The sequence below is a fragment of the Anastrepha ludens genome, chromosome 6 (genome assembly GCF_028408465.1).
Source record: "Anastrepha ludens isolate Willacy chromosome 6, idAnaLude1.1, whole genome shotgun sequence".
NCBI classification, from domain to species: Eukaryota; Metazoa; Arthropoda; class Insecta; order Diptera; family Tephritidae; genus Anastrepha; species Anastrepha ludens.
Window position 1 is genome coordinate 110,034,937 of NC_071502.1, and position 27,742 is coordinate 110,062,678.

At 37.2% G+C, this 27,742-nt stretch overlaps 1 protein-coding gene across 3 annotated transcripts in view; it reads right to left on the reverse strand.

Moving 5' to 3' along the window:
* LOC128866673 (calbindin-32-like) overlaps positions 1 to 27,742 on the reverse strand; it is a 122,721-nt gene that overhangs the window by 23,935 nt on the left and 71,044 nt on the right. For all 3 annotated transcript variants that reach the window (XM_054107575.1, XM_054107576.1, XM_054107578.1), the window contains one exon: positions 5,403 to 5,489. In XM_054107575.1, the coding sequence (XP_053963550.1) occupies positions 5,403 to 5,489 (87 nt within the window). The remainder of the gene's footprint in view (positions 1 to 5,402; positions 5,490 to 27,742) is intronic.

Here is a 27,742-nt window from a genome sequence, read left to right on the forward strand (position 1 = left end):
TCGATGCTTAACTTTTTATCAAGCAAAACCTCACCCTCTCTACTCGCGAATAAAACACCTCAAACATGCCCTCCTTAACCAACACAACAACTGAGTAGGCTGCATTCAGATAGCCAATTACTTAATGCTATAATATTTCACTTATTTTTGCCGTGAGCTTTATTTTATAGAATGAGCACTAAATTATAAATTAATTCATTTTAAATTAATAGTTTAACTATAGTTTTCCAATCAATTTTAACTATTTATCAACGGTAATTTACCAAAAATTTCCACACACATAATAAATATCTAATTCCGTGTGGATTTAGCCAAACCGTTAAATTAAAAGCACCGTCAGCAAGCGTTAGCGTTAAAAAAATATTTTTTGACATGACACTGACACAAATAAATGAATTTAATTAGAAGACGCGACAGCTTAACTAATTCATTATGATTTGAGGAGGCTGGTAAGCAGGCAGGAAGGCAGATAGTAGGAAATGTGTTTTTCACGCTAGGTTTGCAAAATTAATGCATATCCAATTACGCGGAAACAAATTGAGAAAATAAATAAATGCCGAAATTGAATGCAAGCAATAAATCCACAGAAATGTTTACTGAGGGAAAATGGAAAATAATGTCTGCTCAAGCGAGTTTCGTTCAATGTTCTCCTTCAGTAAGTTGCGCTTCCAGCGTATCATTTCATTCGTCTAGAACATCTTTGCAGCTCTCAAATGGCTTTTGAAATAATCTATTGGAAGTGCATGCGAACATACATTTGAATTACCCTATGATCAAAAAGTACCGGTATGGTGATGTTGACTATTTTCTTCGATTGCCAAGGCGTAGTGCACTATGAGTACCTTCCATCGGGCCAGGCAGTCAATAAGGAATATTTTTTATCCGTTTTGAAGCGTCTGAGAGATGCTGAACGTCGCAAACGGCCGGAAATGTGGGAAAACAATTCTTGGATTTTGCATGATGATAACGCACCATCGCACCGAGCCCAAATTGTGCTGGATTATTTGACCAAACATCAAGTAAATACCATCGTTCAAGCACCGTATTCCCTGATATGGCCCCGTGCGACTTATTTTTGTTTCCCAAGTTGAAGTTACCACTTCGTGGAAGAAGATTTCAGACGATAGAGGAGATCAAAGAGAATGCGACGAAAGAGCTGAAGGTCATCTCTTCGTCGACCTACCAGGGGTACATGGAGCACTGGGTTAAACGTTGGCGTATGTGTGTTGCTTCAGACGGGTCATATTTTGAAGTAGATAAAATAAGTTTGCCTGAAATTTAACTCTGTTTTGTTTTATTTAAACATTCCAAGTACTTTCTGATTATAGGGTACAAACACATTGTGAGCTTACTGCAATGAAGGCATTGCTCCTGTAACCGATAAACATCATGTTCCTCTTTCTTTTGAGTTGAAATTTTATAAATTTTCTGAGGTATCAAATTCAACTACAACTTATGCGACTTCTCAATTTTTAACGAAATTTTATTAAGTATTGACTGGGATAATGCCTTCCATGACAATGATGTTACCCCTTGTTTTCATTTTTTTAACACTAAGGTACTGAGCGGTGCTAAAAAACAAATTTTCCAAACTGTATAAAAGGTCTGGAGACCCAATTCATTACTCAAAATTTCAGATACATTTAAATGAATTTAACTGTTCAACAAGTTCCTATATAGAAATTACATCATGAATTTCGAAAACAATATTATCGAAAACTGACTCGGATGGCCTCTCGGCCATCTTGCTGAAGAACTGCTTGTGTCTCGCTGAGCCTCTTACAATTATATTTAATAAATCGTCGTCCTCCGGTTTCTTTGTTGACGATTGAAGATTTACTTCCGGTACGCCTTTATTAAGGAGTGGAAATAAAAACGATGTTAGCAATTGCAGACCGATTTCGAAGCTTTCGTCTGTTTCAAAACTTTTTGAGATAACTGTGAATGATAAGTTATATTTTGCTGTCAAAGGCCTAATATCTACCAACCAGCATGGTTTCGTTGCAAGTCATTCCGCTGTCACGAATTTGTCTATTTTTAAAGATTACTGCATTTCAGTCTTCCAGAACAGATCTCAAGTTGATACAATTTATGCAGACTTCTCTAAAGCGTTTGACGAAGTATCGCACCGAATACTCTTGTCGAAGCTTGCATCATTGGGTATACACTCCACGTTTTTGTCTTGGATCAAATCATATTTGTCCAACAGACACTGCGTTGTAGCCGTCGATAATACGACATCCCGTGCATTTATTGCATCCTCCGGTGTCCCACAGGGAAGTATTCTAGGACCCCTCCTCTTTATACTCTTTATTAACGATATTGGTTCTTGCTTTTCATTTGCAGAACACTTGTTGCATGCTGATGATCTCAAAATATTTGCCGTGATTAACAGTGTTAGTGACTCTGAAAAGTTGAAAACCGATTTACACAATGTCCGGAACTGGTGCTATTTAAACCGTTTGTCCCTAAATATAAGCAAATGCTTTCATGTAAAACATGCTAAATCAAACAATACTTTGCATACTTGGTATAGTATTGCTGGCTTATCTTTGCAATCCGTTGAAGAAATTAAAGCCATGAAGAAAATTAGCCATGTTAACCACGTCATAAGACGGTCATATGCGATGCTAGCAGTCGTACGCCGAAATTGTTCTGCATTTACCAACCCACACACTCTAAAAACATTGTATTGTGCATTTGTTAGATCAAGATTAGAGTATGGCGCTGTTATTTGGATACCGTACCAAATAGGTCTGATCGGATTGAGAGAGCTCAGAAAGTTTTTCTTCGTTTTGCGCTACAATCTTTAAACTTTTCTGAACCTGTGCCATCGTACCGCTCTCGATGTTTTTTTGATTGACTTAAAACCCCTTGATAGCAGACGATCAGTTCTATCGTGCTCATTTATTATATAGTATCATTTCTGGATCTATTGATTGTCCTTCCCTTTTAATTAAAATAACAGTACGAAACCTTTAAAATTGGCTTCTCGATAACCAACTACGTGGTGAATGCTCCGATTCCTAGGGCATGTGCAGATTTAAATATGTTTTTCAATTCTTCTGGTGCTGATTTAACATGGCCGTATGGCATCTTAGACAACCACCTTAAATCTTTTTTTCTTCTTAGTAATTACTAAACTATTGCACATTAGCTTAACATAGTCTGTAAGAATGTATCCATTCAAAGACAAATAAATAAATAAAATGATGGTTTGCATCATCAACTTTTCATCATAACAATGCGACGCTTCCTGAGAGTCGCCTAAGCTGCAAAGGAAGGCTAAATTTAAAATGAACGGGAGTGAGACTCAGCCCATTGGTGTACGCTAACAGGATCTCAGAGCTTCAAAAAATTAATAAAAAAATCTTTCAGAGATGAATCTTTATATAATTAGAGAAGTCATGATGGTTAGAAGGCAACGCTGCAAATTTCTATCGATTACAAATTATATATGCGAAGTTAAACCTGCTTTCCTTTCATGCCTTTTATGGCTAAACTACATTTGTAAGGTATAATAAATTCCATATATCATTCGAAAGGTATTATTATGCTGATATTTAATAAACATATACAGAAATTCGTAGCGCAAGCGGATTTATATATACGTAAATTTTGTTTAACAAAAAAAAAGAAATTACTTCAGTTATTTCCAATTCGAAAGTTCTTTTTACGGCCAGTTATTGTATTCATTGCAATCATTTATTTTCACATCATTAGTTTGTTTTGGCTAGCTAGTTTGCTACAAATAAATATCTCCCCACTAATGGTCAAAGAAAACTTGCTCAGTGTTAGTGCAAAGTTAACAACTTCTGAGCGCAAATTGATTGAGGGGACACTACGGGGCGTATGAGTAACACAGAAGCCTTTGACGAATTGGTAGTGTAAATAATAAAAGGAACAAAATGTGGTAGAAAGAACATACGTCAGCATAAATTTTTTTAACGTATGTGCTGATATGTGTATTAGAAAATGTGGGTAAAAGCTGTAACTGAACTATAAAATTACGAACTAAAAAATGATAACATGCCCTTAAGCTCCAATTTACATGCAAATACATAACAGGTCAGCCCATAAGTTCGTGCGTACTGTACCCATTATTTCACTTTTGTACGATTTTTGCATACAAAAAATTATTCGCGGAATATAACGGAACTATTTATATTTTCTTTGATATATTGTGGCATATTTTGTATTTTTTTTACAAAAGGTAAATATGCAACAACTGTCGCTGCAGAAATAAACCCTGTTCACGGAGAGAATACCGTGAGTATAAGGACTGCCCAAAAGTGGTTTTCAAAATTCCGAAGTGGTAACTGCGACGTGGAGGATGCCCCACACGCTGGTTTACCTGAAGTCTTTAACTCCGACGCCCAGCTCGAACTCGGGGAAGCTGAGCCAAATTTGACAGTCGATATGATAGCTTAGAGGTTAAATTCATCGCATGGAACAGTTCATAGGCACCTGGCTCAGTTGGTAAAGGTTTCAAAGCTGGAAAATGGGTTCCGCATAGACTTTCCGTCGTCAACCTTCAGCAGAGAGTGAATGTGTGTTCTCAGCTGCTGCAAGGGCTTGAAAATGAAAGTTTTTTGAATCGTATCGTTACTGGTGATGAAAAATGGGTTCTTTACAATAATCCTGTTCTCAAGCGCCAATGGTTAGATAAAGATGAAACACCAGAACCGACCCCTAAAGATGGCCTTCACCCGAAGAAGATTCTCCTGTCTATTTGGTGGAATATGGTCGGTATTGTTTATTATGAACTTCTGGAACCAAACCAGACGATAACTGCTGATTATTATTCCCATCAGCTATCAAACCTGAATGAGACACTTAATAAAAATCGGCCGGCTTTAGTGAATAGACGCAAAGTTTTGTTTCACCACGACAACGCAAGACCTCATACCGCAAGGCAAACATTAGGCAAGCTGAACGAGCTCAGATAGGAGCTAATGCCGCATCCAGCATACTCTCCGGATATTGCACCTTGTGATTATCACCTTTTCCGTGGACTTCAATCCCATATGAGTAACAAAAACTACTCCTCAAAAGAAGTTATAAAAAGGGATATCGAAGCGTATTTTGCCTCCAAGGACAAACAATTTGCTGAGCAGGGAATTAAAAACTTACCTAAACGTTGCGAAGACATAAATAATGAAGGAAAATATATTATTGATTAATAAATACTATAAACATCTTTTTTATTAATTTTTAAACCACCTTTAAAAAACGCACGAACTTATGGACTGACCTGATATTTTACACACATAAGTAACTTTAAATTCTTGATTAAACGTTTACGTTTCACAAATGCGTATTTGAAGTTTGTGCTTTGAGTTCCCTTTCGAGTATTTTACAAAATTTCACCAAGCGCTTTAATTGCTTTTTGCTTGACTTACCTTCATGAATTCAACGCTCGATTCCAGCGGGTTATCAAAACGGAAGAGTAAAAGGAAATTCTCCTCCATTGGTAAAAGTTGGGCAAGCTGCAATTAAAGAATGAAAGACATACAGAAAGTTAAAAACAAAAATATTAGCGTGTAACGAAAAAAAATCCTTAAAGTTTAAAGGTGGCTACAGAAGCAAGTTGGGGAAAACTCTTAATCGACAACCCATCAAAGTACGAAAAGTACGCCCATTTCGGCTCTGATCTCAACTCATTCAACGCTTAATTTTTATACTTTCTTTTTATTTTTATTTTTGATTTTGTTTTTTTTTCTGGACTTTTTTCATTTTGCCGCCTGATTTCTCCACTGCTTCACTGCACTAACGTTGACTTAATGAAATTGAAATTTGGCATGAAAATCCAGTAAATTCCAGTCAAGCGCAACCATTCCGCAAATTCGCAATCAAATAGAATTCGAAGTAAAAATTGGAATTTTGTAGCGCAGAAATTGCAAAGCAAAAAATTGTCATCAGTGGTGGTGTTGCTGCTGGTGCTGGTGTAATGGAACACTTTCGTTCTCATATAAAAATGCATATTATGGTGGGAGGCAGCACACTTAACTGCATTTGTATGTATGTATATGTGTATTTTGTTGAAATCAGCATATCGGTTTGGGCATTTGGCAGTCGTTCTAATGAAGCGTGCATTGCGCAGTCAAACGAGGCTTACCACGATTAAAGCCTAGCAATATCGCACAGGAGTAATAATGCAGAAAAATAAAAATTTAGTGAGAGGAGCGTAGAATTTATTTTACTTTTGGCTTAACTTTGCGTATCTGAGGCAAATTAATTTTAAAATGATTTTATTAATATTATATTTTACTTTCACCATTTTTTGTTTTGAATATTTCCTAGAAAAATTATATAGGAAAATTTTAAATATTTTTCATGACCAATTTATTTGTGAAATTAGTTTCACTTAATATTTAATAAATAAGTAAGTATTAAATTATATTATTTTATTAAATTTTCTCTAATAGTTTTGGAATGAGTTTCGAAAAAAACAATTTTGAAAAAATTCAATTTATGCTAAATGTCTAGAAAGTCAAACCAATTCTCGACTTCTCAAAGAAGTAGGGCGTAGAAGGACCTGCCTGCCCTTTGAAAGAAACTGGCGGGGATTCAAGGGATTTAAGGCAGATTTTTGGACTCTCTCTCTAAATCGACAAACAGTTGCAATGCAAAATAAAAAGAAAAGGAAGGTAGGCGCACCACATTGGTAAGCGTGAAAAGGCCTCTATACAAATAAATCCGTAACGAAATCGTGCCATCTTTAACACTCTCATCTACAAGGTGGCGCAAAATTAATCATTCGATATCAGAAGATGGTGTAATTTTTGCGGTATACAAACACAGAATCAATGGTATTTTTTAGCAATTTTTTAACCAATGATCAGTCAGTGGTCTTGGCACAGCTTGAAAATCGCCGTCAATTTTCTAATCGTGTCGCGCCAACTGGCCAAATATTTTGGTGCTTATCTGCTCAACTCGAACAGGCTGGAACCGCACGGGATCTTGCAAAGCATGAACGCCATCGAAATAGTCCTTCTGCCGAGAATAACACAGATGCGGCTGCCGAAATCGTTGAAAACGAAAAAGCATCAACTAGCCAAAGAACCATGCAATTTGACATCACTAGACGAGCCCTAAGTGAGTTTTAGTGAAAAAACTTACACAAGTTTCCATACAAACTGCAAACAGTGTATTCGCTTATGTCTGCTGATCGTCAGTAGCATGTGAATTAAGTTCAAGCCATCCGCAATCTTAAAAATGAATAGGACGATTTTGTGTCGAAAATCATTATGAGCGACGAGGGGCAATTCCATTTAAGCGGTTAGGTTAGGTTAGGCTAGCCTGGTTGGCAATAAGCCGCGCATAGACCTTTTGGTCCCTAGCGATACCAGATGGAGACCGACCTCTATGAATACCTAAAGTAGACATCATGTAGGATGTCAGCGCTTTTGGCGAATCTAAGTAGAGCTGGGAGCTCCACTTTTGAGACGTCCTCCAGACCCTCAAACAGTGGAGCTCCCAGGCATTTTAATCGCGTTTTTAATAATGCCGGACAAACGCACAGAAGGTGTTCTAAAATTTCCTCAACATCCTCTCCGCATGTCCTGCATTTGTCCGTGTTAGCAATCCCTATCTTGTACGTATATGCAGCCAATAGATTATGAACTGTTAGGATACCTATGATAGTTCTGCAGTCCTTTCGCGAGAGCGTAAGTACGAATTGAGTAAGTTTTTTGTCGTTAGTTCTACACATGACTTTTGCTGTTTTGCATGTGGTTAGATTAGTTCACCTAGCTTCCATTCGCCTTTTCATGTGGTCATCCATTTCATTGTATATTGCATGTAGCGGTTTTGGTATGTTGGTCTCTTGCTCAAAAGGTAGTCTAACAGCACGCTTGTTATCTCATCTACTAATAGGACTATGAATAAGTTCGTGCGGTTTTACAACAGATGGCGTAACTTGATTATTATTCCATCGATCCACATTTCCAAACATTCATTGGAGAGCTACTGTCGTAAGGCACAAACGTCAGTATAAGTTTTTTATTTGAAGCGTAAACAACAATATTTTTACCACACTTGAAAATGTCGAATTTCGTGCCAAATAATGTGTTTTTGCGGGGAATTCTTCTTCATTATTTTAATATGAAGAAAAAAGCAGCCGAAAGTCATCGTATCTTGGTGGAAGTTTATGGTGAGCATGCTCTATCTGAGCGAACGTGCCAGAAGTGGTTTGCACGCTTTAAAAGTGGTGATTTTGGCTTGGAAGACGAAGAACGCGAGGGTGCGCCGCCAAAGTTCATGGATACCGAATTGGAGGAATTGCTCGATCAAGATCCGGCTCAAACGCAAGAAGAGGTTGCAAAAACTTTGGGAGTTGATCAATCAACCATTTCCAAACGTTTAAAAGCCATGGGAATGATCCGAAAGGTAGGCCATTGGGTGCCGTATGAATTGAAGCCAAGAGACGTTGAACGCCGTTTTATGGCATGCGAACAACTGCTTCAACGGCACAAAAGAAAGGGTTTTTTGCATCGAATTGTGACTGGCGATGAAAAGTGGGTCCATTACGACAATCCAAAACGTCGGGCAACGTATGGATACCCTGGCCATGCTTCAACATCGACGTCGGCGCAGAATATTCATGGCCTGAAGGTTATGCTGTGTATCTGGTGGGACCAGCTGGGTGTTGTGTATTATGAGCTACTGAAACCGAATGAAACAATTACGGGGGATGTCTACCGACGACAATTGATGCGTTTGAGCCGAGCACTGCGAGAAAAACGGCCGCAATACGCCGATAGACACGACAAAGTTATTTTGCAACATGACAATGCTCGGCCACATGTTGCACAAGTGGTCAAAACATACTTAGAAACGCTCAAATGGGATGTCCTACCCCACCCGCCGTATAGTCCAGACCTTGCGCCATCCGATTACTATCTCTTCCGATCGATGCAACATGGCCTGGCTGACCAGCACTTCCGTAATTACGATGAAGTCAAAAAATGGATCGATTCGTGGATTGCGGCAAAACCGACCGAATTTTTCACAAAGGGAATCCGTGAATTGCCAGAAAGATGGGAAAAAGTAGTAGTAAGCGATGGACAATATTTTGAATATTAAATTTGTAATCATTTTACGTCAATAAAGTTTCAAAGTTTCGTTCCCCATAATGCCTTTTTGACCAGGTACCCAGTAGATTTAAGCGGTTACGTCAACAAGCGAAATCCTCGTTTATATAATATTGTATATAAAGCGTTTTTCAGTAAGAGCGCTTCAACTTTTTTTTTTGAATAAAACACAAACGGTTTGACTTTCTTAACTAATTTTTTTTTTTTAATATCGAGTTTGAACATATACATTTAAGTATGAAATTCGATTTCTTTTGCATGACCACCGCGTGCACGTTTTACGAAGTCCAATCGTTGAACCCAATATTCGACCACTCTTTTGCATAAATCGGCCGAAATTCCAACAATTTCGCGTTCAATATTGGCTCTGAGCTCACAAATCGTCGCCGGCTTGTTACTGTAGACCAATGACTTCATATAACCACAAAGAAAATAGTCTAGAGGCGTCAAATCACACGAGCGCGGCGGCCATTCGACCGTTCCATTTCTGGAAATAATGCGCTCATCGAACTTACTCTTCAACAAATCAATTGTAGCGTGTGCTGTGTGGCTTGTGGCCCCGTCCTGTTGAAACCACATGTCGTCTAAGTCCATACCATTCAATATGGGCCAAAAATAATGGTTTATCATGTCGCGGTATTGATTTCCATTCACAGTCACGTGGTGATCGTTCTCGTCAACGAAAAAATATGGGCCAATTACGCCGCCGGCATGTAAACCGCACCAAACAGTGATTTTTTCGGGATGCAACGGTGCCTCATGAATCACGTGTGGATTGCTTTCTGCCCAGTAACGCATAATTTTGCTTGTTGACAAAGCCGTTGAGCCAAAAGTGAGCTTCATCACTGAATGGACCGCAAAATGGCCGTAATGCTCTTAAAGTAGCAGCAACAGAACGATTATTTTCATAAAAAATTTGCACGATTTGCAATCGTTGCTCAAGTGTGTAGCGTTCCATGATGAAATGTATACTACTGAAGTTTACAAATGACAAGCGGAAAATAAAAAATATTGCGTCGTTCGCCCTCCCTATCGGAAAAAAGTTGAAGCGCACCTATTGAAAAACGCCTTATATGGCGCTTATACCCTTTTTTGGCGTTTGGCCGAGCTCCTTCTTCAATTTTTATGATGTGCGTCTTAATATTTCCCCGCCAATGGAGGACCCCCAGTTTTAAGCTGACTCCGAATGGCAATATTGGGTTTTCTTTCTTTTATGAGAAGCTGTTTTTTTAGTTCTTCATTTCCAGGGCATTGATGTATATGGGCATTATGTGTATGACTCCATCACTCAAAATCCTTTTTTTTTATTTTGTAAAAATGTATTTCAAACAAAATGAATGATTACTTTTGCCTCACCTCGCATCTGCTCGATCATCCACACATTTATTAGAGGTATATTAATTAAAAAATATGTTTTTAGAATAGTAGTACCATATAAAATATACCCCTATGTCAGCTACCTAGGTTGAGTTTTTCCTTCGCATTGAAATTTATCACGAACTCTAGTAATCCCATCCTTATTTTTCATACACCGTCTTAAATATCTATAACGCAGGGATTCATTTTAAAAAATGTCGGAAACGCACAAGTCAAGTGATTTTTTAACCGTCGAAAATAAACGCGATTTCAGAGTCATTTTATAATTGCACTTTCCGAGAATAAAATTGAATGGGCTTTAAAACAAAAAAAAAAAAATCATATAATAAAAGTAAGAGAATTTAAAAAACTTTTGAAAAATTTTCCATTAAGTATATTTTGTACTAAAAATTTAATAAATATATATAAAAATGTTTAATTTAAAAGAAATTTAAAAAAAAATTATTAAAAAGTGGAAGTTTGTTTATTTTTTTTTTAATTTACAGAAAGTTCGAAACCTTATATGATTGTCGGAGTAGAATAAACTACACTAGGCATCCAATGAAAGTAAAAACTTCTCAATGGTTATTTAAGTGCCGATTTATTAAAATAAATGAATATTACTTCACGCAATACTATCACATTTCAGAAGCTGTCTGAATAGCAAAACCATAAAACCTTTCTACCAAAAAAATAGTGTAAAAAAAAATTCGTGTAAAAACAGAGTTAGGTCAAAACAATATTAAAAAATTCTTTTAAGAGTTCACTTAAAAACTTATTTCGTGATTTCACATTTTAATTCATTCAATATATTATCAAAAATAAATTATTAAACGGCGAGAATAAATCTACCGAGTCTCAGGGATTTTCCTTTGTTTGTGTTAAAACAAAACAATTCGTGTAAAAAAAGATTTTTTTTCTTTTTAATTCGTGCTAAATCATTCGTGTAAAAAGAGAATTACTTCCAGAGTTCAAACGAAAAATATTATTTTTGTAATTTAAAAATAAGGATTTTAAGAAAACAGGCGTTGAATGACAATATAAACTGGCAAAACTAAATTTCTTCTCCTTCTTAATTGGCACATTAACCCTTTACGCAATTTTGGCCGAGTTTAACAAAGCGCGCCAATCGTTTCTTTCTCGTACTAACCGGCACCAATTGGACACACCAAGTGAAGCCAAATCCTTCTCCACCTGATCTTTCCAACGCAGAGGAGGTATTCTTTTTCCTCTGCTACCACCAGCTGGTACCGCATCGAATACTTTCAGACCCGGAGCGTTTGTATCCATTCGGACGGCATGACCCTACGTAGCCGCTGGATCTTTATTCGCTGCGCTATGTCGATGTCGTTGTAAAGCTCATACAGTTCATCGTTCCATAGCCTGTGATATTCGCCGTTGCCAACGTACAAAGGTCCAAAAATCTTACGCAGCATCTTTCTCTTAAGCACTCCAAACGACGGTTCATCGAATGTTGGCATCGTCCAAGCTTCTGGACCATCTGCTTCGCCAAAGCTAAATTAGTATTCCCACCTTTGCTCTGAATTAGTGCACGCCGATGCTTTGGCATACTTCGAACCATGGTTTCTAAAATTTCGGAAGGAATATTAACCCATTAGCGCCTAATCTCTGAGCAAACTAACTTAAAGTTTGTTTTTTTATATCTTCATAAAATAATTTCAAGAGTTTTTTATTGACTCCATTATTTATTGCTTTATTGTTATTATAATTTTCGGTTTTTTTATTATTATTAAAATTAAATAAGAAGCAAATGAATTGTCAGATATGTATGTCTATAAGTATATAATTATTTAATGCATTGAATATTGAATTATAAGATGCAACCGTTTTGTCAACGCTGCAGAGCTTTGCTTTAAACATTTTTATTTATCTTGAATTTTCAAGAAAATTATCCGTGGAAAAATTCGTCATTTAATTTTCCTCATATTACGTAAATCTCTTGAGTTGCAGTGACAAACCAAATCCAAACACTTTTTCTTACACCAATGAATAGTGCAAGCACAAAACTCAGCCGCACATGACTTATATTTGCATTTGCCATGCTGCTAGGTGCTAGATGGCTCCACTCATTACCGCATGAACCATAAAGCTTATGGTATGACAGATTTTGCTATCATTGCTTACGTGCGCACAGTTGAATTTTAACACTCATATTTTCCATGCATACTTTGAGGCGCTAAACAGCTGCTAACTCGGTGTAATTGTACAGAGGTGAAAGTGAGACAAATTTAAATTTGTGAAAGCGTGCGCTCCACAATTGTCTCTCCGCGCATTTTGTTCAAATGTACGCGAATATCTCATATCCATGAAAATATCAAGTGGAAATGCAATTTAAATTCTAGCAATTGTGGGTATTTGTGCTTCGCTATTACTGATGAAATTATTAAAAGAGTAAAACTGAGTGTGCGGCAGCTTGCAAAATTTAATTACAAAAACATTCGTTGGTTTGTAACATTGTTTTTTTTGTTTTGTTTGCAAACGCTTCTCCGCATTTTCTTCTAAAAAATACATTAGCAAAAAAAATTCTTGGTCTACCCAATTCTATATCTGCTTAAAATTAAAACTTATTTCAATAAAATTGCATGAGCCATGCCACTGCATACCCATAAATTTTTTAAAACTCAGATCGAAAAATTTAAAATTTAAATAACATTTTTTGGATTTTTTTTAATTTTGCATGAAGTTATAGAGTCTGATTTATATGGTTTGGTTAAAGCACAAACTACAAAAAAATGTTGACCCAAAAAACGTTGTAAATATTAACAAAAATGTATTTTATAAGTAAATTTTGCATTTGAGCGATTCCATGTCAAATGATTTATTTGGATTTTGGACATTGAAAGTAAATTTTCTCGAAATTTGGCTTATTTGAAGGCTTGAGTATATTAAGAAAGGAACTGAAAGAATTAAAAAAATTGCATAATTTTTAAAGGGGAAGTAGAAGTGAAATCTTCGGTTCTTTTTAACATTTTTACAATTTTTTTTTTCAATTTTTAGATTAAAATATACATTTTAGATTTTATATATTAGATTTGCAAAAATATATAAAATACGAGTACGTACGAGTATGCTAGTGTTTCGCCAGAGCAGCACTTGCCAATACTTTTTCACTAGGTTGCTGAACGAATATCAATATAAGCCCAGTATATAACTTTTAGGGATTACTGATGCTATTAATTTCAAAAATATGAAAAAAAATCTTTGATTTGTTTTTCCAAAAAGACAAAAAAAAACAAAATTACCAAAAACTTTGAAGCAAAATTTTCCATAAAATTTTCATATATGAAATATATTTTTCCCCCAACAATTGAATAAAAATATAAAAAAAATATCTTTGATTTGTTTTCCTTAAAAAATAAAAAAATTCCCAAAATTTTGAAAAACAATGTATAATACTTTTCCAAAAAATTTTGGTATATGAAATATATTTTTCCCCCAACAGTTGAATAAAAATATGAAAAAAAAATCTTTGATTTGTTTTTCTTAAAAGACGAAAAAAAATTTCCAAATAATTTTGAAAAAAAAAAATATAATACTTTTCGAATGAGAATATTAAAAAAAAATCTTTGCTTTGTTTTTCTTAAAAGACAAAAAACAAAAATTTTGAAGAAAATATATAATACTTATATATATTTTATATAATTTATATTTTGATATATGAAATATATTTTTCCCTCAACAATTTTAAAGAAAGAAATAAGTTTATTTTCAACAATTTTGCGTTAAAAAAAAAGTATTTCTTTCGAAAACAAATTTTTAAAAACTAAATTTTATCCTAAAAAATTAAAAAAAAAAATTGTAAAACTATTGAAGAAAATCGAAGATATTTCACTTTATAAAACGCTCTACCAAAACTTTCAGCATTAAAAAAATATCAAAATAATTAATTTGTAAAGCTATTATTTATAAAAACATTCTCAGTAAACTTCTCAATATACTCAAGCCGACATATAAAGCAATTTTCGGAAAAATATGCGATAATGTCCAAAATACTGGAATCACTTGAATTGGAATCATGAATCTCAATTTTAATGGAAATTTTAATTAAAATATTTTCTGGCTGGCAAAGAGGTTTTTCAGTTAAATTTCGAGCAAATGAGCTCATGTGTGGTTATTTATTGTTTGCTTCCTTTTGGTTTTTTTTTTCTTTTTGCTTTCATTTTATCGGTTTTGTGTCTGCTTTCGGTTCTCACTCAGTTTATTTCCCATATTAGCCTCCTTGGGAAACACTTTGTGCGTGCACCATTTCATTACTTATTAGCAATTATTAGACCCCTACAAACCAAGCTAATCTTCAATATTCATGTTCTAACGAATACAGCATTCATGCAAAGTTTCATCATCAATTTAGCGACAGAGTCATTAGCCACACACAGCCAAGACACGCAGCTACTAAAACGGAATTCAATTTCAGATGACAGCGGAAGAAAATTAAAATTCCGCCAACACACAAAAGCAGTCAAATGCAAAATTGCTAAGCATCATCCTTTTCACATGCGACTATAAACGGAAATGTGTATGTGTGTGTGTATGTGATTGCATAGATATTCCACATATTTGTGTGAGAGATGCAGGTACGGAAACCGCAGCGCAGTAGACGCGGAGTAGCATCGCAGTAGCGGAAATACGACGACATATTGTCAAACTTTTCGAATGTGCCCTCAAGAAAGTGGTTATGAAAAACTGCAGCTAAGCGTTAGGATAACAAGTAAGCATGCAACGAAGCGTGCAGTGGAGCTGCCACATTCTGCATAATCCATCCGAATACGACGGAGGCAGGCATGAAATGCATGACACGGCGTTACTTCAATTCTCTACATTCCATTTTCTTCGCACTGTTAAGTTACACAAAAGCCAAGGAGGAGCAGCAGCAGTAAGTGCTGCGGGAACATGAAAGTGAAGTGAAAGTGATAGAAAATATATAGGAGAGGAAGCTAATGAAAAAAGTGTTATGCGAAAAATGAAGAAAAAAGTAAAAAAGATTAAAAGACGTAAGAAATGTGCAAACAAGTGCAAAAGTTTGCAAAAGAGTGCAAAAAAGTTGTGCAGCAAAATAAGCACTTGCGGAAAAAACTTCACATTTTTACGCATTCATGTTGCAAGTGTTGCAGTAACGCCTGCTGACAGCCAACTTGCAGCTGCTTACAGCGCTAAAGTTTCGCATGATGGAATTTTAAAATGCAACACATTGGCTGCCAAGAGAAATTAAAAAAAATTGAATATTACAAAATGCTGCTACTTTAGCTGGAGAGCAAACGAAAAGTAACGGCATACAAAAAAGTAGTCAAAACATACAAGCTGCAGTGGCCAGGGTTGACTTGAAGTACCGCAAAAAATACTCTTCAACGAAGGGCAACTGTGCATTTCTGCATTGTTGTAAATTGCAATTTCATAGCGGGTAATTTAGTTCGAAAAATTGCGAAGGAATCGAATTAAAGTTAAGGGGAAGATAAACTTGCTCTTTATGAGTACGCCAGTGTAGCAGCGTTACAGTAAAAAAGTATCAAGTACGAAATTGTAAATCAAGCAATGCAAGAGAGAAAATTTTTCTTATGAAATGAAAATATATACGTATAAGTATATGGAAGTGTAGAAGCTGGGAAATGTAGAAAAGGAAAAAACTTCAAGTAGATACTCGAAATTAAAAAAAAAACACTACTCTTCTAAAGAAAAGCAATATTCCCAAGAGAATGAATTCACAACTTTTTACTTGCAACTTGGGCGTCTTAAGACTTCTCTCCAACGAGTGCTTTAGACTTAGTTGGGTGGCTGCCTCCAGGGGACGGACTTAGGCAGTTGGGCAAAGGAACCTTCCGCTGTGGTGCCGTTTAAAATACATAGATAATGAAGTCAAAAGTATCGTAATAAGAGGAAGGGGACAAGAGGATGCAGACAGAGAATATAGAGGCTAAGGCAAAGTTGCATATGCAGCAAATATCCAAAGCTGATAACTCCTCTTGAGCTGTATGAGCTCCACGACGACATATACATAGTGCGGCAAATAAAGATCCAGCTGCTACGTTGGCTGGGTCATGCATGTCCGGCTCTGACAGTATTCGATGCGGTACCAGCTGGTGGTAGCAAAGGAAGAGGAAGGCCTCCTCTGCGTTGGAAAGATCAGGTGGAGAAGGATTTGGCTTCACTTGGTGTGTCGAACTGGCGCCGTTTATCACGAGAAAGAAACGACTGGCGCGCTTTGTTAAACTCGGCCAAATTCGCGTCAGCGGTTATCGCGGGAATTAAGAAGAAAAAGCAAATAGCTCCTCTTGAGATTGTAAAAGTGAAAGCCGCGATATCGAAATGAGGCCAGCTGAGTTGTAGCTGCTAAGCATTCAGCTACTGTAATAGACAATTGAAGTTATGTTGAGTTTAAGTTATCTGAGCTCAAACCATTCGAAAGCTTTGCAGGTAGATTAGTGGTGGGGACGTTCTAAATAAATCACCGAATATTTATGGCATATCCTGAAGGAAATACTAAGTTGTTTGGCAACCCAGATGATAAAGCGTCCTAAAGAGGTGAGGCTTTCTCTTAAATGGACGAAGAATGAATGGAAGAATTTCTGCGTATCATCCAAGAGCACCGAATTCTTTCAATCATAGAGGTTTGTGTTTAATTAGGGTGTGATCTAGCAGCATGGAGCTACTTCCCTTTTATTTCTCTTTTTAACTTCCACATTTTAGGATTACCGCACTTACTTAGAATGAAGATTATTAACAGTGATATCCAAAGGGATCTCAAGAATATCCATCCTGGACGGTTTATTCGATTCTTAATATTGGGCTTTTTCAGTATAAAGTTTCCAACTCAGCGCCATCCACAAGCGTCAAAAAAAGTCGTATGCGTTACAAGTGTTCTTAGATAGTTAGGTCATCCCTCTGAATCAGCAGTGTTCAAAAATATGAATCCAAGCGCATAGGAAAATGGTTAACAATACAGTGAATAAGTAGAACCTTTTCTTTATTATCGGCTGTCTAAGTGGCCACCGAATTGGAAATCGATCTATTGAAATCCATGCCTCAAATTTATATAAGCACCAGAGACTGATATACATCAAAGAACAACAGAAAATCTTTGCCCCTACAGGGAATAAACAGAAGGGACTCAAAGTTACGTTGAGACTCACTGCATGGATTCCCAAAAGATAATACGCGGTTAAGGTGCCTAAATCCAGTGGGAGGTTTGGTCGCTAACAAAACTTAGAGGCTATTTTTATTAACTTGGTTCTAAAATCGATCATGATTGGACATAGCTTCTCGACAAGCATTGATAAACTTTCAATTTCAGCTTACGAGATTCTAATCTTGGCACCCGTTATATATTATATCTTCCTGAGAATTCTCACTGAGTAAAATGAATGTGTTCAAAGATGCCACTTAGCCGAAAGAGAATTTGCGACACTACCACTCGTTAGAGCCAGGTTTTCAAACCCACTTTAAACATAAAAAACCAAGTGACCACCTATTTTTTTGAGAATGGTAACACAAATGACATGTCAAATGTGTTCATAATTTACTTAAAGGTTTAACATTTACGAAATGGGACGCTATACGCTTGAACAAAATTGAGAAATATTGAAAACCTATTTCCAAAGTGGTAAGTCTTCTTCTTATTCCGCGGTTACAGTAAATGGCGAGCGGTACCGTGACATGCTCAACGAGTTTTTGTTTCCAAAAATTGAAGAGGATGACATGGACAACATTTGGTTTCAACAGGATGGTGCAACTTGTCACAATGCCAAAGTTACACTCGAACTTTTGGCTACCGTTTTTTGAAAACCGAATAATCAGCCTAAATTCCGATATCGATTGGCGGCCTCGGAGCTGTGATTTAAGCCCGTTAGACTATTTTTTGTATAGAGCTGTTAAGGACAAATGCTATGCGAACCATCCAGAGACGATTGATGCTTTGAAACACGAAATCAAAGTTGCCAGACATGAAATTAGAGCCCAAACAATCGAAAATGTGCTTAAAAATTGGGTTGATCGAATGACCTACTGTAAAGCCAGTCGTGGCAGTCATTTGAACGATATTATTTTTCATTCATAAATGACAATCATATCATTAATCGATCTTCAAAATAAAAAAAAAATTTGAAAAAATAATGATTAGTTTTTTTTATAGCCGATTCAAAAAGCAAATTTTACATGGCTCACCTTCGTAAGATTCAGGGAAGCAAGTTATGATTTCTAGAGAACTGGCCTATGCGCAAAAGTCAAAGAATCCATTCAACAGAAGCTGAGCAAATGCACCCAATTTCGAGGAGTGTGCTTCAAATTTCCTAGAAACCACTGTGTAAGAGATTGGACATTCTAAGCGCACTCTTGTTGGAAGAGTTATTTGATTCGCTGAACGATCAGAATGATGTGGGTTTAGGAATCGGGTTTGAGGAATTGGAGAAATCTTTCTTACCTGGAAATCCTAATGACCCTTTGTAACTTTTCAGATAGGCATTCAAGATCTTAGACTCTAAGTGCAAATCTCTGTACTTTTCTTTTCAATATTTCCCTTCTATTAATCCCTATCTGCTTCTTATTGAAATGGACTCAACTAGCTGGCTTAACAATGAGTAAGCTGAGTTTGCCTCTTATATGGGCCGAGTCTCTCAGGTGTTCAAGGCTATGAACTGGCTAATGAACCGATGAACTGCGGTTACTTGGAGTACACACTTTTACCGGAGTCAATTTAAGGGTCAAGTATAGGCAAGACAGTCGAGTACACCAAAGCTCTCACTAATAGATCTCATGTGAATCATTGATGTAGTACTGACATCTGCAAAACAATCAAGTATTTCCTGAAAAGGTCCGACATTATGGTGGGAAAATTTCTTCCCATACAGAGAAGAAGGCAGCTACGAGCTCTGATAGGACTAGATACGTGGAAATAGATTGCCGATTGGCAATACGATATATATATAGTCATGATAAGCATCATTGACTATCTACTGAGCACAACTTGTTCGTAGGATCAGAATAGTACAAAGTATTTTCTCTGCCGCTTTCCGGCTTTTGCGAGAGTTAAATGGTATATGTTTGGGTCGGAAAGCCATATTCCTTTCCCTTATCCCTCCCTTGACAAACTTCTAATATTAATAAAAAGAACTGGAAAGTTTGCGGAATCCAAGGTTCTCATTAATAAATCTCATCAAGCCCTTTGGCATAGAACTGACACCTGCAAAATAACCAAGTGTTTCCTTTTCAGGCAGAGAAGAAAGAAGCCGCAAGCTCTGATCTGAGTAATTATGGGGCACAATCTATGGGACGCCATATGGTCACCATAGGCATTATTGACGATCCACTGTGAGCATCTTGTCTGGAGGCTGAAGATATTACAAAGTAATTTCTCTACCGCTGTCCGGTTTTCGCGAGACTTGGATTAGATTTGTGGGGGGTTGAGCAAATCCAAGCACTCAGTCAGGAGACCATTGTACTACACCCGGATAGATTTCAGTAGAAAGAATAGAAGTAAGATACAAAATTGGGTGGTAAGACGGAAAATTTTGTTTCAGATCACTTTTCCACAAATCTCTTGGATTCATTAATGAATCTTTAAAGATCCGGAAGAGGAAGAGTATGAACTTTATCCATACTCAGTATATCGCAATCCCTTATCCTAAGTCTGATTCTGGAAAACTCAGAGAAAATGCTCTGCAGCGTCGTCATCTTCAAGACAGCAGGGGCATATCGGGCTATCAACGATTCCCAAGACAGCCATATGCTAACCACAGGCGTTGAGCTCTGTGATTACACCCACTAGTACTCTCAGGTTCTTTCTGCTGAGTTTTAGGAGAAAGGTTGCTATATTCCTGTTTGGTTTTTTCACAAAGCACTTGGCTACCCTGCACGAGTTCAACCCACACGAACGTTCTCTATGGGTAGACCTCATGAAGTCGTCATCCCATAGTTGGATTGATGCATATTTGAGACTTAAATGGTATATGTTTGGGTCGGAAGCATTAAGTTACATTCTCTTTCCTTCGACAAACCGCTAAGGTCTAATCTCTAAATGTTTGCCGAGTAGTAATGAATCCCCACACCACCTACTTCTTCCTGTACTTTAAATCCTGTCTCTTAGCCTTAGATGCATTGAGCGAATATGGCCTGAGTGCGTGAAAAATTTTCCGACCATACACAATTCCATTCCTTCCCATTAGATGCCCCTTCATGGAGCGATCACTTTAAACTAACTTAAGCTAGAAAGAAGCCAAGTGTTAGACTCTGCTTTAAATGCATTCTTTGTATCCGTGTAAGTAGACGACAAAGGAGAAACAACAAAAATTGGTATTCAAAAATTACGCATCAAATCACTTGAAATAAAATATTATTCATCTCATTACTGTTTGTCACTGTCACATACACACACGCACACACTCACATGTATGCTCATTAATTAAAAGTGACGCATGCAATGTGTAGAAGACACATGTGGCATTTGTGGCGCAACAGCCACAACCAGCTCTGCAAACGCAACTGCAGCCATAAACGCATGCAGCTGCGCTCACCCAGAAGAAGAATAGTTTGAAGTTAAGCAACACAAAAACCAAGACAGCACACAAGCTGTTGTTGAATAATGAGTGGCAAAAAGAAGTCAAAAAGCAAGTGTGGTTCGCCCTTACGATTGCATGCTCACACGCGTGCACTCACACGCATACATACATCAGCAATTATTTTATGATGAAATAAAGAAAACATGTACTAGTTCCTTCTGTAGTGGCGAAATTTCGGCGAAAAACCTGTTGCTGCCACTAAGAGAAATAAGAAGAAAACAAAATAAAATAACAACAAAACACAAAGCATGTTAGTAGCTCACTGCAAGCTTTCTACCGCGCGTCAGTCTCTTTTGTTTGCTTCATTTTTATTTTTATTGATATTTTTTACTTCCTTTTTCATTGGTTGCCAGTAGCCTCTATTTATTTCTTTGTTCGCCAGCCCGACAGTCAACACAATGCATTTTGTGTGCAGCTGTCACTTTGACATCTTGTTTGTCGAATACTTTTTTGGCACACTGTCGCCGCAGAGATTCTTGCACTGCTTGGCATTGGTTGTTGTTGATTTTTATAGCTGTTGGTTGATTGTGTTGTGACGTTGAACATTGTCTGCTGCAGTGGCGAGTTGGCCCTATATTAAATTGGTCACATGCATTTAGACATTTGGTTCATGTTTTTGTCATTGGTGCGAAATTTTACATAATTGGTAATACATTTTTTTTTTTTTTTTGTTGTAAATCGAAATTTGAGGCAGTCCATGGGTGGATTTTAGTTTAGAATTTGACTAAAACAGGAATTATTTTAAAAAACATTTCGAAGTTTGGATACATTTTGTACCATCTCGACAGCGCCATGACTTATGTGACTGCCTTTTTTGGAAATACATACAAAACCGTGGAGTAGCATGCTAGCATTTTACGTCGCCTGATTTTATAATACAATTTCGATGAAATATTCCAGCATTAAGTAGATACCCATCTAACTGAAGGAACCTTCCACAACCAACTGGAACAGACGAAAGTACAAAAACAAAAATATTGGCCAGTGATAACTTCTTCTTCTTCTTCTACCTCTTCTTCTTCTTCTAGCTCTTTTTCTTCTTGATGGCACAATAACCGCTTACGCGACTTCGGGCGAGTTTAACAAAACGCGCCAGTCGTTTCCTTCTTGTGCTAACCAACACCAGTTGGGCATACCAAGTGAGGCCAAACCCTTCTCCACCTGATCTTGCCAACGCAGAGCTTCCTCTGCTACCACCAGCTGGTATCGCATCGAATGCTTTCAGAGCCGGAATGATAACTAGTGTAGACTTACCAAAAGAGAAAACTCCTCGTGCTGATTAATCAAAGCTTACAGAACAAATTCTAATTTCTTCTATCTGTACCCAATGACACCTCTTAAGTTAAAAAGTGAGAACCAAAAGCGTTAAGTCTCACCCTCGTGTGAGGTGGACAAATTGGGATGCTAAGATGTTCTACTTAATTATCAACCACATAGCTATTGAAGTATAAAGAGACCTATCTGGAGGAATTCCCATCGAACAGTTGGATTAAGGCCCCCACAACTAGTGAAGGTTGCGGCTTTGCTCACTCCAAAAGCTCCGTCGATCGCCTTCAACAAATGCTGAGCTAACCCGAGACCCATCTGAGAGTTAGTTAGATAGTTAGCCAGCGCGACCCCCATCCCTCGTTGTGTGCGTAGAAATCAAATCAAGGGTACCCCACGCAGGCAGCTCGTAGCCCTGGTGCCCATTTAAATTTAATAATGATATATTTTGGATGCGAACGAGAAGAAAGTGAGGCATTCTTGGCCGAAGTTGTACTTGTAGATTCCGGATTGCCTATAATAATAAATCAGCATCAATTGAGGTTCTTCTACATACAACTCACAACTATTCACTTTCAAATCCAATTCCTAAAAGGAAGGCTATCCTAAGAACAACCAAAACTACCATTGGCTCAGATGTTCAGCAAAATCGCAGGAAGTTCGATATTCTTGCTGAACTAACCCCATTACTAAGCCTCATGTCCCGCAATACCATTCTACTGATGTTTAATTTTTCCAAACGTCTCAAGACTGCATTGGGCAATAAAAAGACTTGTGAAAGGATATCTAAAACCGGCAAGGTAAACCACAACATGATAATACGGTACACGGAGGGATCCCTCATCGAGAAAAGTGCAGTGGCAGATGTCTGCATATGGAGAAAAGATACTCGGAAGCGCCAAGCAAGAATATAGTACATTTCAAAGGGTAGCCTTGTTCTTCTTCTTGATGACACGATAACCGCTTACGCGATTTTGGCGGAGTTTCACACAAAGCGCGCCAGTAGTTTCTTTCTCGTGTTGACCGGCTGGTTTCCAGACAATCGAAGTCTCTTGCAACCTCGAAGTCATAACTGTCAACAGTGACGTGGGTGATAATACGCGAGTAATAGGAGGTATTTCGTTTTGTCAAAGAGAAGTCTAGGCAACTGAAAAATGTGCTCACTTTAATCTTTAATGCAGCTATAACAGCAGAACCACAGCTATTCCTACTAACACTATTCCAAGCAACAATTTAGGTTCTCATTTCTTTTCAGGTTACATCGAATGTCTTGATAAGCTAAATATCTTAGGCCAGAACAATTAGGTACATATCCTATGGGCTCCAAAGCACATGGGAATTATTGGAAATACGGTGACTGACAAATCAGTCAGAACAGGGGCGGCTTTCCTATTTCAAGGCCAAGAGCCATTTTGTGGTTTAATTTTAGAATCATCACAGAAGTTCTATCATCATATTGTAGATTACATCATCATCTTACTAACGGAGAATATATCCCAATGGAACTTACAGGCTTTGTAGGGAGGCAAATGAAACCACCAAACTTGCGCTGGCATCGTGCCCAACACTGATGTATAAATGGGACAAACAAACTCGGAGAATTTATTTTACCATAGGAGAAAATAAAACTCAATAAAATAGGGCACATACTAAAATTTATTGAGGAAGCTGGGCTTTGAGAAATACTTTAAGGCCATGAAGGAGGTACAAAAAATCTTTCAAATTGCAGTTCTTGTCCTAATAATAATCATACTAAATATTTTTCCCCGGGAGGGATTTCCAAGTAGTCAGCAACCAAGCGACAACTTCTTTGATAGGGGTTTTCTTCGCTGTTTAGAGAGAGGACTGCCATGATCGGAAATATTAAAATTTCCGCTTAGTAGAAAGTTGCGCACCGAAAGTTGCTGCTCCAAACTCTTTATCAAACTGCGAATAACTGTGAGGAAGGTTCAGGTTATAAAGGGTCCTTCAGATGTCAGTAGTGTAGAGTTCCTACATAGTATCTATACCTTTTGCGTCATCTTTAGCATTTGCCAAATAGACAGATGTACAATTTTACACCATAAAATAACGCGTTAAAATTATTGAAATAGATTTTGAAAATTATCGAGCTTTGAAAACAAAATATCGAACAGTTCGTACTTTTTTTGGCGGAAATAATCGGTCAAATGGATCGAAAATTCAAAAGTTGGTGAAAATTTTTTAAGAAAATCCTTCTGCCGACGATGGAAAAATAACGGGCAGAATAGCGTTTTTTGAAAAGCAAAGCTTATGTGAATAAGCCAACAATGATTCCAGCGTTGGAACATGACTTTGGAATTGAGATTGCTGAGCTCAATGCAATAATGTCTGAACGAGGCCTTGGCAATTTTAATTCTTTTATGACAGCCTGTAGACGTGCTCATGATGGACATTTAAATGATATCATTTTTCACATATAATTTTTAAGAGCCGTATTTTGAATAAAAATAGCGGCACCTGAGAGAATCTAAATTTGTATACTTCTTATTTTAAAACAATTTCTAGGCGTGTCTTTTTTTTTTTTTTTTTTTTTTTTTTTTTTTTTTATTTAAAACTTTATTTTGTATTCTGTCTATACTTTCAATTCTTAGAAGACATTTTACAAATATTTGGTTACATTTAAGAGTGGCTTTGATTTTAGTATTAAAGGAATATTTCCAGTGAAATATCCTTTCTAATAAATATAATAATAAATAAATAAATTCAATATTTTATAGATGGCTCTTGGACGAGCTGGATTGGTGTTTTTCTTTTCAACCTTAAAAAGACGCATGATGGTGACATGAGGGTAGAGGCCAGCTCATTTGGGTGCGATTGAAGTCGATTTCGGTATTTACTGGCTACATTTTGAATTTCCTCTTTTATTGAAGGGATGTCTAAGTCCCGATGAATTTGGGCATTTGTCACGTACCACGGAGCGTTGACTAGGGTGCGTAGAGTCTTGGACTGGAAACGCTGCAGGATTTCCAAGTTTGAATTTGACGCAGTACCCCACAGTTGGATTCCGTAAGTCCAGACTGGTTTTATCACAGCTTTGTAGAGGATAAGTTTGTTGTCCATTGAGAGGGTGGATTTGCGGTTTAGCAGCCAGTACATATTACGAAATATTAAACCTAGAGCTTTCCTTTTTGTAAGGATATGCGTTTTCCACGTAAGCCGTTTATCCAAATGAATGCCTAGATATTTTGCACTATCACATTGCGGAATTGGAATACGGTTTAAGTTGATTTGTGAGCAGGTGGTTCTTTTTGTGGTAAAGGTTACGTGTTGAGATTTGTGTTCGTTTACTTTCAACCGCCAGCTCCGGAGCCATTTGGAGATTTTATTTATGCTTATTTGGAGCATATAAGAGGCTTCCATGGGATCCACTGCTGTCGCCATAATAGCGGTGTCATCGGCAAAAGTGCCAGTTAGTACACCTTTTGTGGTTGGCAGATCGTGTGTAAAAATTAAGTACAGGATTGGACCTAATATACTGCCTTGTGGGACCCCAGCTTTAATTTGTTGGAAATTGGAAAAATCATTTTCGTAATTTACGTAGAACATTCGTTGGTTTAGATATGATTTAATGAGCAAATAGGCATTTAGTGGTAATTTCTTTTTTATTTTAAAGAGTAGGCCTTGGTGCCACACTCGGTCGAAGGCTTGTGATATGTCTAGGAAAACTGCTGAACAGATTTGTTTTCGGTCGAGCGCTGCTTGTATTTTTTCGACAAGTCTATGGACTTGCTCAATTGTCGAATGCTCATTCCTGAAACCAAACTGATGTTTCGGAATTATTTGTTCGCGTTCGATAAAAACCATTAAACGTGTAAGGAAGATCTTTTCAAAAACTTTTGACAGTATTGGTAGAAGACTGATAGGGCGATAGGATTTCACTTCATCGCCTGGTTTTCCTGCCTTGAGCACCATTTTAATTTCTGCTACTTTCCATTGAGCTGGGAAAATGTTTCTGGTTAAGCACGCATTAAACAAGTGGGTAATGAAATTATAGGGTTCAGGAGGTAGTTTTTTGAGAATTTCGGCCGTGATGCGATCATATCCTGGTGCCTTGTGATCTTTTAGCTTTTTAATGGTGCTAACTATTTCACTTTTGGTGAACTTCTTCATCGGTAGCTCCATTTGGTAGGGTTCGTTTAAAAAGGCAGCAACAGTGCTGTCAAAACAAAGATCAGCTTCAATATCGTTTGGTGTAAAAATATCTTTTAGATGTTTAGAAAAAAGCTCAGATTTCTCGATTGCGGTTTTCGCCCATGAACCATCTTTTTTACGAAGTGGTGGACGGTACTCTTTCGTGGAACTTACTTTTTTGCTGACTTTCCACAGGGAATAATTGGTGAGGTGTGTTGGTTCCAAACCCCATAGAAACTGCCTCATTTCTTTGTCGTGTTGCTCTTTCAATAATAATTTTATTTCTTTTGATAATGTATTAAAACGGCTTTTATATTCAGGAAATCTTGTTTGTTGCCATATTTTTCTTGCCTGTCGTTTCTCTTTCAGTTTGTTTCTTAGGAAGATACCGATGCTTGAATTTCTTTGTGTACGAGTATGAGGACTCACATGAGTGGTGGATGACCACGCTGCATCCTGGATGCATTTTGTAAGATATTCGGTAGCCTCGATTATATCTTCCTCGTTTTTTAGAGCAACTTTTATGCCAAGTGTCGACGTCAAAATGGTTTTAAATTGAGTCCAATTTGTACGGCTGTTGGTAAGTTGACAGTTTTGGGGCCTATTTTCGAGTTTATCATTTATTGTGATTATCACTGGCGAATGGTCAGAAGAAAGATCCAGGCAGGATTTACAGGTTATCTGCAGGTACGATAGACCTTTGATGACACAAAAATCAACAAGGTCTGGAATCTTTTTTGGGTCTGAAGGCCAATAAGTTGGCTCTCCCGTTGAGAAAACTTTCAAGTTCATTGATGTCGTTGCGTTGTACAATTCGCGTCCCTTTGTTGTCGTAAGCCGAGAACCCCATAGTGTATTTTTTGCATTATAGTCACCTCCTGCTATAAAGCGTGCTCCCAGGGTTTTAAAAAACTTAACATATTCTTTATTTTTAATTTTGTGTTTAGGTGGACTGTATATTGCAGAAATAAGTAATGCACCGATTGAGTCTTGTACTATGACATTTGTTGCTTGAATTTCTTCTGTTCTATAATGTGTAGATTCATAGTGCTTGATTGATTTCTTTATAAGAATAGCAGAGCCTCCGTGGGCAGATCCGTCAGGATGCATTGTGTGATAGAAGCAGTAGAAGGGAATATTGAAAAAACTCTTTTTGGTGAAATGGGTTTCTGATACTAAGAGGATATCTATATCGTGTTTTTGCAAGAAAATTTTTAACTCATTTGAGTGTTGTGACAGCCCATTTGCATTCCACAAAGCAAGGTTTAAGGGCATGGAATATGGGGCTTTTAGACAAGACTTATTAAA